Here is a 12,238-nt window from a genome sequence, read left to right on the forward strand (position 1 = left end):
TTATTATTATTATTATTATTATTATTATTATTATTATTATTATTATTATTGGTCAAATTCAGCGTTAAAACTATATAACTCGGGGTTACGTTTTATCCTACGTTGATGAAACCAGCCCTAAAGCTGGTGCCAGTTATGGGTTACGAGAACTATGCGATGATGACCATCATACCTGAATGGCTCAATGAAAATACTATCTTTCAGTGAAATGAATGAATCACCTTTTACCATTCTGGGTTTTATCTATACCGATAAACTCGAGATAGAACAGCCTACCTGGTGGCAATGGTTGTCAACGCATCAAGTCTCTATGGTCTGACTCCGTTGTTAACCGGTTTGAGTAGCGTTCATTGAAAATATTTTTACCATCAGGCCGGCAGGGTAGGGGAGGTGATGTTATACTGTAAATCTTCTAATCATTAAAATGCATGCCAAAATCTTGGATTAAATTACACACCTCTCCAGAGTGCTCATATGGAGTGAGTGCTGTTGATGGTGATTCGTTTTGGACAGTTGTATGTAGCATTCTCAAGAGTACGCAAGAGTACATCTGCGCTCAATATGGTGTGTAACGAAACTACAATGCCCGTTTTTATTCCATTTGAATGGCGTGTATACCCTGGAAAGTGAAACTTGTATTCATAAGATACCGGTATATTAATAGTCCATTTAGAATTTCCAGTTACTTTATAAATAGTAATTTCGACTGTTGAATACAGGCTTATGTACTAGTTTACATATACTCATTGTATTACTGCAATATCGGTCTAGAAAGCTAAGAATAACGGCCAAGAGGCATCGTCGTGCTGACCACACTACACCTCGTAATCTGCTGGCCTTCGGGCTGAGCAGCGGTCGCTTGGTAGGCCAAGGCCCTTCAAGGGCTGTAGTGCCATGGGGTTTGGTTTGGATTACTGCAATATGTGTGCCTTGAATCGAAATCAAGAACGCGTAAAAATCTCCATAATCTATGTGATACTTTATAGGGTGTCTCAATAGCTACTTTGACCTGGCGAGTTGGCCTTGCGGTCAACGGCACGCGGCTGTGAGATTGCATCCGGGAGAAAGTGGGTTCGAATCCCACTGTCGGCAGCCCTGAAGATGGTTTTCCGTGGTTTCCCATTTTCACACCAGGTAAATGCTGGGGCTGTACCTTAATTAAGGCCACGGCCGCTTCCTTCCCACTCCTAGCCCTTTCCTATCCCATCGTCGCCATAAGACCTATCTGTGTCGGTGCGACGTAAAGCAACTAGCAAAAAAAAAAAAAAAAAAAAGCTACTTTGCGATGTTCTGCCTTTGTGTTTGTATACTCGACAGCAGAATATTGGTCCTCAGTATGTTTGAACGAGACACATACAAATAAAGTGGACACTCAGCTCAGTAACTGTATGTGGATAACATCTGGGACTCTCCGAACTACTTCATTATACTGGTTCCCATTTATTTCCTACATTGTTTCACCCGAAATGTCGCTTTCGTGAACGCATTGCTTCCTGAATAGAAGACCTCATCTAAAGCTTTCCTGTCAATTTACAAGAACATTCAAGTACGTGTGCAGCGGACGGCTAAAATACCGTAACCTGCCAAGCAGAATAGCGCAGGTAGGATTCAGTTTAGTAGAGAAATGGAAACATCAGAAGTCACAAGTAGCTCCAGAGTGGTACAGAACGTTTATTGCAAATTGCGTTCCAGAACCTAGACAACGCCGAAGAGGATGAAGACAAAACATTACAGATTAGCCTGCTTAATCCACAAGTGGGGCTTTTGTAGCTCCACCAATATTGCGACTACGGTGTGACGTACAAAACTGTCAACCATGTTATGTACCGATGTTCACTCTGCTCCTACCAAGGATAACAGGAAGATTTAGCAGATATTCCAGCACCGTTGATCCAGTGGCTCCATCGACTAGATGTCCAGTTAGAGATAGTGTTGTGTGCATCATATCTCTTTCTAACAATGTGTCAATTTCTTGCTGATTATTTACCATTTAATGGCTTATTTTGTATTTATAATTTCATTTTATTCTACATGTATTCCATGCAATAAATAAATAAATAAATAAATAAATAAATAAATAAATAAATAAATAAATAAATAAATAAATAAATAAATAAATAAATAAATAAATAAATAAATATTTGTTTTTACGATTGACTTTACGTCGCACAGACACAGATAGGTCTTATGGCGAGGAAGGGATGGGGAAGGGCTAGGAGTGGGAAGGAGGAGGCCATGACCTTAATTAAGGTACAGCTCTAGCATTTACCTGGTGTGAAAAATGGGAAACCATGGAAAACCATCTTCAGGGCTGCCGACAGTGGGATTGTAATCCACTGTCTCCCAAATGCAAGTTCACATCTGCCCACCCCTAACAGCACGACCAACTCCCTCGGTATAAATAAATAAATTAAATAAATAAATAAATAAATAAATAAATAAATAAATAAATAAATAAATAAATAAATAAATAAATAAATAAATAAAGTACTAATTACAAGCATTCCCGTACGTATTTAACTACAGACACACACTTATTACAATACATTTATCATACAGCTTATTTTCTTCATTAAAAACTTCCTCATGACAGCCTGTTTAAAATCTGTGGTAGTAGTCTTCAGATTAAAGAGTTAGGATTCGTTTCTCGGGTGGGTCGGGGTTTTTGTTCTTAAATGGAGAATCCCTCAGCTCGGAGACTGGGTGTTCGTGGTATTACCAGCATCTTTGAAACTCACGCACCACACTCAACGCTATCTTCCACCAAAATGACAAGCGGTTACCCATACACGACAGATGCTCCCCACAATCATCGGAGGGTCTGTTGACGAGAGCTGCACCAGGCTAGCAATAACCACATAAAATTATATGATCATTCTTGTGTCAGATAATGAGAAAACTTACTCCATAAACACCTAACCAGCACGATTGTGGAGGTACCCTTCTAGAACACATCATCATCATCATCATCATCATCATCATCATCATCATCATCATCATCATCATCATCATCATCTGTTTACCCTCCAGGTTCGGTTTTTCCCTCGGACTCAGCGAGGGATCCCACCTCTACCGCCTCAAGGGCAGTGTTCTGGAGCTTCAGACTCTTGGCCGGAGGATACAACTGGGGAGAATGACCAGTACCTCGCCCAGGCGGCCTCACCTGCTATGCTGAACAGGGGCCTTGTGGAGGGATGGGAAGATTGGAAGGGATAGGCAAGGAAGAGGGAAGGAAGCGGGCGTGGCCCTAAGTTAGGTACCATCCCGGCATTCGCCTGGATGAGAAGTGGGAAACCACGGAAAACCACTTCGAGGATGGCTGAGGTGGGAATCGAACCCACCTCTACTCAGTTGACCTCCCAAGGCTGAGTGGACCCCGTTCCAGCCCTCGTACCACTTTTCAAATTTCGTGGCAGAGCCGGGAATCGAACCCGGGCCTCCGGGGGTGGCAGCTAATCACGCTAACCACTACACCACAGAGGCGGACTTCTAGAACACATACAGGAGTAATATTTTCGGTTGTGTCTCATTTGCGATCACAGCAAAATTTGTCCTATTTGCGATCACTCCCATTACAGAGGGAAAAAAGAAGAGAATGCGAAGAAAGACCAGTTCGTGTCCCATTTGCGATCACTGTAAAATTACCAGCAGCCTATCAGTGTTTTCGAACGTTTTTGCTGATGTGGGGGTGGGGGTGGGGCTGCTAATTAGGGCATACTCCAGATAACCGTGACACGGCTACGCTAAGCGATGATCCCAACCCGTTCCCTCTCTCTTGGATATTTTTGAGGTAACATTAGTCTATAGTTTTCAACATACTTATTCCAGCTGTAGACATCCATCGTTGATGTGCCTTTTGTTGTTATCTGTGCGCTTACTTACGACATGGAGTCCATTGAGACGAATAGAGGCAAGCCTTGTGCTTCATTTAATGGATACTCCTACAGAAATTTACGGGAAAGTCAAGGATGATTGATGAAATGGGTATGTTTAAAACAGAAGAACTCGCAGTGTAAATGAAGACTATGTGTCAAAACGATACAGTGGTGAGAATGATCGATCATCAGTGCGTTACTGATGAGGCGAGTTGAGGCATAAAGAAAAGCTGTATTTCGAGCGAAGAAGCCATCACGCGAGGGCAACAGTTGGCAGTTCCTCAGGTATTTGACGAAGAAATTCAGACGAAGAAATTTACTAAACAAGGGTTACGAATTCTTTAAAAGAATGCCGCAGTTCTACAATTTAAAAAGTACGCTATACAAAAATAGAAGCCATGCTCAAGGAGTATAAAAAGAGCCAAGGGGTTCCGAGGGGTTTGTTCTTCATGAGGAAATCCTAAGAATGTCTGATGGGGAGAATTTTCTCCTGGCCGATGAAGGTGTAAAAGATAGGTTGTTGATGTTCGGTGGAGGCAAAGGAAAGACATGTCTTTCTTCATGGACGGGACATTCAAAAGCTGCAGTAATTGGTTTAATCAAACCTATTCTATACATGTCGACGTTTGAAGCACAGAAGACGAAACAAATGTTGTACCAGTCGTCTTTGCTCTTCTTCCTGACAGAAAGAAACTTATTTACGAATGCTCCGATTGCTTCTACGAGAATTACATGATGGGCAGCCTGAGATGGTATATACTGAGTTTGAAACGTTGGCTATCTCAGCCTTAAAGGAGGTATTTCCCTCAGTTAATATCCGCGGGTGTTCATTTCCTTTTTTCTCTTTTACGCAATGTCTCTTGAGGAGGGTTCGGCATATTGGTATGACTACACTATACAAGAAAAATGAAGACGCCGGACTGTGTACGAATGTGAGCTGCCATTGCTCTTCTCAAGCCTGAAAAATGTTGAAGAAGGCTGGCTCTATATCCACGGGCGGGCAAGCACCAGAATTAAGAAAAGCTCATCGAATTCCTTAACTACTTCGTGGACCAATGGCTACAAAATCCTGAAGTTCCACCTGAATTACGGAGCTGCTGCCTCTGTGGATCAGCGGTAGAGTGTCGGCCTCCGGATCCCAAGATAGTGGGTTCAAACCCGGCAGAGGTAGTCGGATTTTTGAAGGGCGGAAAAAAGTCCATTCGACATTCCATGTCGTACGATGTCGGCATGTAAAAGATCTCTGGTGACACATTTGGTGTTTACCCGACAAAATTCATTAAAAATCTCAGCCATAGACGCCCAAGAGAGTTTCGGTTTACTCGGTCTGCCATCTAGTGGTGGCCTAGAGTAAAACGGATGACGAGCAGACAGCCAGATGGCGTCAAATTGAAATGTCTGCACACGGTAGCTGAGGCCATACGATTATTATTATTATTATTATTATGGAGCTGCTACCGGCGACGTCATAGGACGAATAATTCAGTAGAAGGGTGAAATCACAAACTGAAATCATAAACTGAACATTCGGATTGGAAGACCACACGCCAGAGTGAACGACCTCATCAGGTACTTAAAAATCTGAAACTGAGAAATCTAATCATAAGATTCTGAGGACGGACTTGAATTTAGAAGGAGTGAAAAGGAAAAGGCTGAATAGGGAGTTGGATGGAAGAATAGCAAGGATAATGTGTCAGTTTGAATGAACAGTTTGAGAATTATTTAAGCATTAATTTAATAGTGTCCCCTATTTTATACTGGAGAAAAGAAAGTGTAGGTTTAGAGTTAAGTTGGATATGAGCTACAATTGCTTCAAATAGTATAGCACTGTCGAGGAAGCGGTATGTTACAGCAAAAATCGTTGTTTCGGATTTGAAAAGCGTAAAATTCAACAGTTTCAGTACGCCCGCTAAGTAATTTGACCACCTTTACCCACAAAACCCTCTGGTAATCATAAATAAAAAGGTACAGTTGAGTTCCAACTAGTCTCTCTTTGTCTGTTCATATATTAACACATCAGACTCAAACGGTAAGCATAAGGAAGTTAATGAGTTTCAACATCAGAATCCTAGCACGTAGTTTTCGCCAGTTATTTGAGGGCTGTCTCCCTGTAGCAGTCCTTCAGTAGGGAATTCCCTCACAGCAACCTGAGTGTTTGTAAGCCATTATGTTCTCACTGATAAGAGTGATCGCAAATGGGACGATGCTTAATAAGCCAAAATAAATTAGTCTAGCGTCTACCTGAGTGACCGCAAATAGAACGACACCATTTTTTTCTCTTTTCGAGACCTTGTACTCATCCCAAGAATGTTTATTGGAAGAACAATTTTTAAAAAAGAAAGGTTTTAGGTGGTAAAAGGAATATCTAAAGTATAACCCCAAAATCAGTTTTACCTTTTCTTGAACAGCGATCTTTCTGCAGTTCCAGAGCATTTCCAAGACGGCTACGATGAATGATGCAAGGCAGCCAAAAAACAGGACTAGGAAAACACCACCTACGTTGGAAAGTCCTAGCTTATTGCTGTCCTCCGGCTCATCCTTCGCTTCGTCGTCACAAGCTCCTCCCCCTTTTTCCTTCCACCAGCGGTTCTTCAGCATCTTCAATTTGCCCGCCTCCTGAAGCTGTAGGATAGCTTCGTTCATCTTCGTACGGTAAGGCGATTCTGGATAAAGAAAGGAAATTACTTAAAAAAATGTTGCCAAGATTATACAGCAATGCAAAGATAGGTTAACTCTTCAAATACGTTGCCTTGCCTGCTGTCATTTCTTGATGGATACAGTACTTTTGCATCCATCTCTTGGCACAGGCCAGAGTAAAGTGTAGCTTCCACCTAAGTCCCAGTCAACATCCATGGCTGTGACAGTATGGAAGTTGCTGGGGTATGGATAGTGCTGAGTAATGACATTCAGAGTATGACTAGTGCATCTGAGTGTTATGAAAGGTGCTGCTCATAGGGTCAGTCATGCTGCAGTAGCACTTTCTGACCCAGTGAGGAAAGCAATGGCAAACTACCTCACTCCTCATCTTGCCTAGTAAGCCTCATTTTGGTGCTGCCATTGGTTTTTGGGGTTTCCTTATAACCACATAACCTTTGGTGGTGCTATTTGAGTATCCAACCAGCCTCTGGGCTGATGACCTAACAGACACAGACCAACTGCAATAGAGTGCTCATCTTCCTATTTTTTTTACAAGTTGCTTTACGTCGCACTGACACAGATAGGTGCTATGGCGACGATGGGTTCGGAAAAGGCTAGGAATGGAAAGGAAGCAGCCGTGGCGTTAATTAAGGCACAGTTCCAGCATTTGCCTGGTCTGAAAATGGGAAACCACGGAAAACCATCTTCAGGGTTGCCGACGGTGGGACAATACTGGATTCTGGCCGCATTTAAGCGACTGCAGCTATCGAGCTCGGTCTTCCTATTATTATTATTATTATTATTATTATTATTATTATTATTATTATTATTATTATTATTATTATTATTATTATTATATACCGGAGAAACATGGACATTTCTAACCAAGGTGATTAAACAGCAGGATGTTCTTATAACAGAGTTCCTTCAGAAAATTCTTGGTGTCTCGTGCCATCAAGAAATATTGGCTAATAGTAATATTGGACTTACATTCTATGCCATCAATGAGCGTCGGATGTAAGATAAAGTTAGGTATTACCGTAGTAGGTGGTAAAAATGAAATGGCGTATGGCTTCTAGTGCCGGGAGTGTACGAGGACATGTTCGGCTCGCCAGGTGCAGGTCTTTTGATTTGACTCCCGTAGGTGATCTGTGGGTCGTGATGAGAATGAAATGATGATGAAGACGACACATACACCCAGCCCCCGGGACCCTTGTGACCAAAGGCCAGCATGCTAACCATTTAGCCGGACGTACTATGTGGTATTATCGTAATACTTTATTTGAACTTCTATCACGGTAATACTAAGCGGAACAAAAGGTCATTTTCGAGGAGAATAGTTTCCTTGTACTGTGGCCGTTCAGTGTGCGTAACGGCGTCGACCAAGAAGCCACAGACACAACGGAAAAGGAAATCAAACTGTGAATCGGGAAAAGGAAATGGGTAAGTACTACGTTAAATGTGTTGAAGTTAGTGTAAATTGTGTTATATATTCTGTGTACATGGTAGGCAACCGATAATCCTATTTAAATAGTAGATTTTTTTTTTGCTAGGGGATTTACGTCGCACCGACACAGACAGGTCTTATGGCGACGATGGGGTAGGAAAGGACAAGGAGTTGGAAGGAAGCGGCCGTGACCTTTATTAAGGTACAGCCCCAGCATTTGCTTGGTGCGAAAATGGGAAACCACGGAAAACCATTTTCAGGGCTGCCGATAGTGGGATTCGAACCTACTATCTCCCGGATGCAAGCTCACAGCCGCGCGCCTCTACGCGCACGGCCAACTCGCCCGGTTTAAATAGTAGAAAGAAGGCTCAATTTTTCTATGTGCCTTAATATTAGTTACGAGCAATGGAGGGAGCTTGCGAAGATTATGAATTCGGGCTTCTTTCTTACAGATCTCGAGTTGTGATGAGCCTGAAAGAGCGGGATTTCAAAAATCGTGCCGTGACAGCTATAGGCCCTACTATTGCAATTTCTAAGTGCTATTAGAAATATTGATAGTGAGAAATGGGCGTTATATAAGCTTCTGAAGGGTTTGATGTACTATGGAGCACCCTAAAAGACAAAATGAGTCGTCATAATGACGAAGAACCGCACGAGATGCTGAAAGTCGGGAGGCCTTTCGTTCTGTCGAAAGAAGTTGAGCTAAAATTGGTCGAATATGTATTAGAAATGCAAAAGTTGGGGTTCAGACTGAATACCACCAACATAAAGCGACTAACATTTCGGTTGGCAGAAATATCTACAAAAGTTTCCCCCTTTAATGAGGAAAAAGGAAAGGCAGGTGCACTTTGGTGGCAATGTTTCAAGACGAGTTATGAATTGTCTTTGAGGACACCGGAGAAATTAGCAGCTAGTTGGGTTGTAACAGCTAATGAAGAAAGCCTAAGTGATTTTTATGACAAGGTGATAAAATTAGATCTCGGTGACAAACCAGAGCAAAGTTTCAATTGAGACGAAACTTTCGTTGTTAAGCCGCCATGAATAGTCACAAAAACCGGAAGGAAAATTGTTTATTCTCGAACTTTTGCTGAAAAGGGAGTTACACAATTTGTAATACAGCTGGAGGAACAGTGTCTCCAATTATAATATTTAAAGGTGTTAGGATGGGGGAAGGTTTGGACAGGAATGCGCCCAGAAGCTCCGTAGTGCGAGTCTCAAAAAACGGCTGGATAAATGTAAATCTATTCTTAGAATGGCTTCACCACTTCGTAAAGAGCATTTTGGAAGATAAACCCGTTCTGCTTACTATGGATTCCCATGCCTCTCACGTGGGAATTGATGTTTTAAATTTTGCTAGAGAACATGGCCTCTACTTTTTGAAATTCCCAGGCCATGCAAGTCATATTCTTCAACCACTTACCTTAGCGCTTTTGAGTCATTAAACACGAACATCCAATTTCTGCTCCGACGAGAATGTACTTATGTACAGTTTTTTCGTCTGCAGACTGAATCGCATTTACACCGGAGAAAAATATGAATGGCTTCCGGAAATCTGGGATCTACACTTTCAACAGTCCAGCTGTTCATCCTGAAGCCATTGCTCATCTCGTACAGGCCTAGGAGCCAAAAACCCCTCAACTGTCTTTTTTTTTGCTAGGGGCTTTACGTCGCACCGACACAGATAGGTCTTATGGCGACGATGAGATAGGAAAGGCCTAGGAGTTGGAAGGAAGCGGCCATGGCCTTAATTAAGGTACAGCCCCAGCATTTGCATGGTGTGAAAATGGGAAACCACGGAAAACCATTTTCAGGGCTGCCGATAGTGGGATTCGAACCTACTATCTCCCGGATGCAAGCTCACAGCCGCGCGCCTCTACGCGCACGGCCAACTCGCCCGGTCCTCAACAGTCTACTCCAGCCATTTCTTACAGGAGGATATCAATAAAACCTTGGCTCTTCCTCAGTGTGAATCCCGGAAGACAATCCAACAGCGACGAAAAAATGACCCTAATGCTAAAGTGCTCATCCCGCTACATGAAACAGGACCTCTTCGAAGGCGAAAAGAAACCACCGCAGTTAGCTCGAGTGCAGTTAGCACGATTAGAAAATATTCCTGCAATGAGAATGACACACCGGTGTGTTTTTGTTCGTATGCCAGCGATGTTGCTCTAAAAATGGGGCAGAATGGATTGAGCGTGGGGTTTGTTGTAAATGGTTTCACGAATGCGTTGAAGCGGGTGAGTCTCCGTAATTTGTGTGTCGAATACGTGATAATGTTGTGATTTCGGATGATGATTAAAAATCTACAAGTAGTCCTGCATGTTATTAAACTATTTTTCGTACTGTCCATATTCCATATGATTCATGGTGTGGGTTACTGTAGTAACGTCGTAGTTCGTGAACCATGGGCAACGGCTTAGTGGCCTAGTAAGTGGTCATGAGAGTCGGGATACCAGTTGCTATGGAATGGAGTGGGCATCTCGGACATACTCTGAGTCATGGCCTTCATTGTGCTCAGGCGGCTAGGACTATACAATCCACCGGGGATCCCTAACCCGTTAGAGGAGAGATCCTCACTTGGACTATGTGTAACTAGGGTAGCATCCTGCTTCATGAATTTACCGACCTCAGAACATTTTAAACAAGCCTCGTACCTGTGGGAGTAACGGAGTCCCACTCTACATTTGACAGGTGAGAGACTCCTTGGAAACAACTTGGAGAGCGAAATAAAATTCGATGGGGAGTTATCAATATTAATGGGGCTTATGGAAGAAAGAAAGTAGAACTGGCTGAGTCAAAAAAGAGGATGCATCTGGATGTACTAGGTGTAAGTGATATTCGGGAAAGGGGAGATAACGAGGAAGAGATTATAAAGTGTACTTGACGGGTGTTAGAAAGGGAAGGACAGAGTCTGGGATAGGGATGTTTATCAGGAATGCCATTGCACGCTACATAGTTTCTGTTAGGCATGTAAATGAGCGAATGATGTGGGTAGATTTGACAGTTGGAGGACTTAGGACGAGAATTATCTCAGCGTAATCACCATGTGATGAGTGATTTCAATGCGAGAGTTGGAAATATAACTGAAGGATACGAAAGCGTGATTGGTAAATGTGGGGAAGATGTGGAAGCTAATGGGAATGGGAAGCGTTTGCTGGACTTCTGTGCTAGTATGGTTTTAGTTACGAATACATTCTTCAAGCATAAGGCTATTCACCGCTACACATGGGAGGCTAGGGGTACAAGATCCATAATAGACTATATCTTAACCAACTTCGATTTCAGGAAGTCTATTAGGAACCTACGGTTTTTTAGGGGATTTTTCGATGATACAGACCACTATCTGATCTGTAGTGAACTAAGTATCTGTAGGCTTAGGATAGAGAAAGTAAAATCCGTCTGCAAACGAATAAGGGTGGACAAACTCCAGAAGAGAAGTACATGGATGTGATGAGTGAGAAGTTTCGAATAGTGGACAGTAAGCAGATTAAGGATATAGAAAGCGAATGGGTGGCATAGAGGGTAAAACAGAGGGGCTCATGCTAGGCTTTTCGTCCCGCGGGCACACAGCATATAAGTGGGCGAGCGATCAGTGTGTGCGCTTCAGTGACAGCAATGTTATGGTAAAGTCGCAGGTCGTGAAGGTCAATGAACCGTGAATGTTCGTTTAAGTACAAGGGAACAGTGCATTTTTTTATGTCGTATTTATTTCGAGTGGACAGAAATCCAGGTAATTTTAAATATAACTTACGGTGTAAGGTTCTTATAGGCAGAAACAGGTTCCAAGAAGGACATTCCAAGAATCATTAATGAACACGGGGAGTGTGTACGCGAGGATCTTCAAAAGGAATAAGTATTCAGTCTGCAGTATGTAAAGATTTTTGGTTACATGGAAAAAGTCCCGTTAGGGGAGGTCACTAATACTAATTTACCTATGATAACAACGACATTTACAATAAGACAAAAAATTTGAAAACTAGAAAAGCGCTAGAATTGATAAGATTTCGGGGGATATACTAAAGACAATGGGTTGGGATATAGTACCATATCTGAAGTACTTATTTGATTATTATTTGCTTGAAGGAGCTATACCAAATGAATGGGAAGTTGCTATAGTAGCCCCTGTGTATAAAGGAAAGGGTGATAGACTTAACGCTGAAAATTAAAGGCCAGTAAGTTTGACATGGGTAACATGTAAGCTTTGGGAAGGTATTCTATCCGATCATATTATACATGTTTACGAAATTAATAAATGGTTTGATGGAAGGGAGTTCGGGTT

General features: G+C 42.3%; 1 protein-coding gene across 1 annotated transcript in view; it reads right to left on the reverse strand.

The window, feature by feature from the left end:
- The window catches only part of LOC136867374 (glutamate receptor ionotropic, kainate 2), a 207,890-nt gene that overhangs the window by 21,080 nt on the left and 174,572 nt on the right, over positions 1-12,238 (reverse strand). Inside the window, exon 16 of the mRNA XM_067144550.2 lies at positions 6,270-6,538. Within this exon, the coding sequence (XP_067000651.2) occupies positions 6,270-6,538 (269 nt within the window). The remainder of the gene's footprint in view (positions 1-6,269; positions 6,539-12,238) is intronic.

Source organism: Anabrus simplex, chromosome 3 (assembly GCF_040414725.1).
Source record: "Anabrus simplex isolate iqAnaSimp1 chromosome 3, ASM4041472v1, whole genome shotgun sequence".
Classification (NCBI taxonomy): Eukaryota; Metazoa; Arthropoda; class Insecta; order Orthoptera; family Tettigoniidae; genus Anabrus; species Anabrus simplex.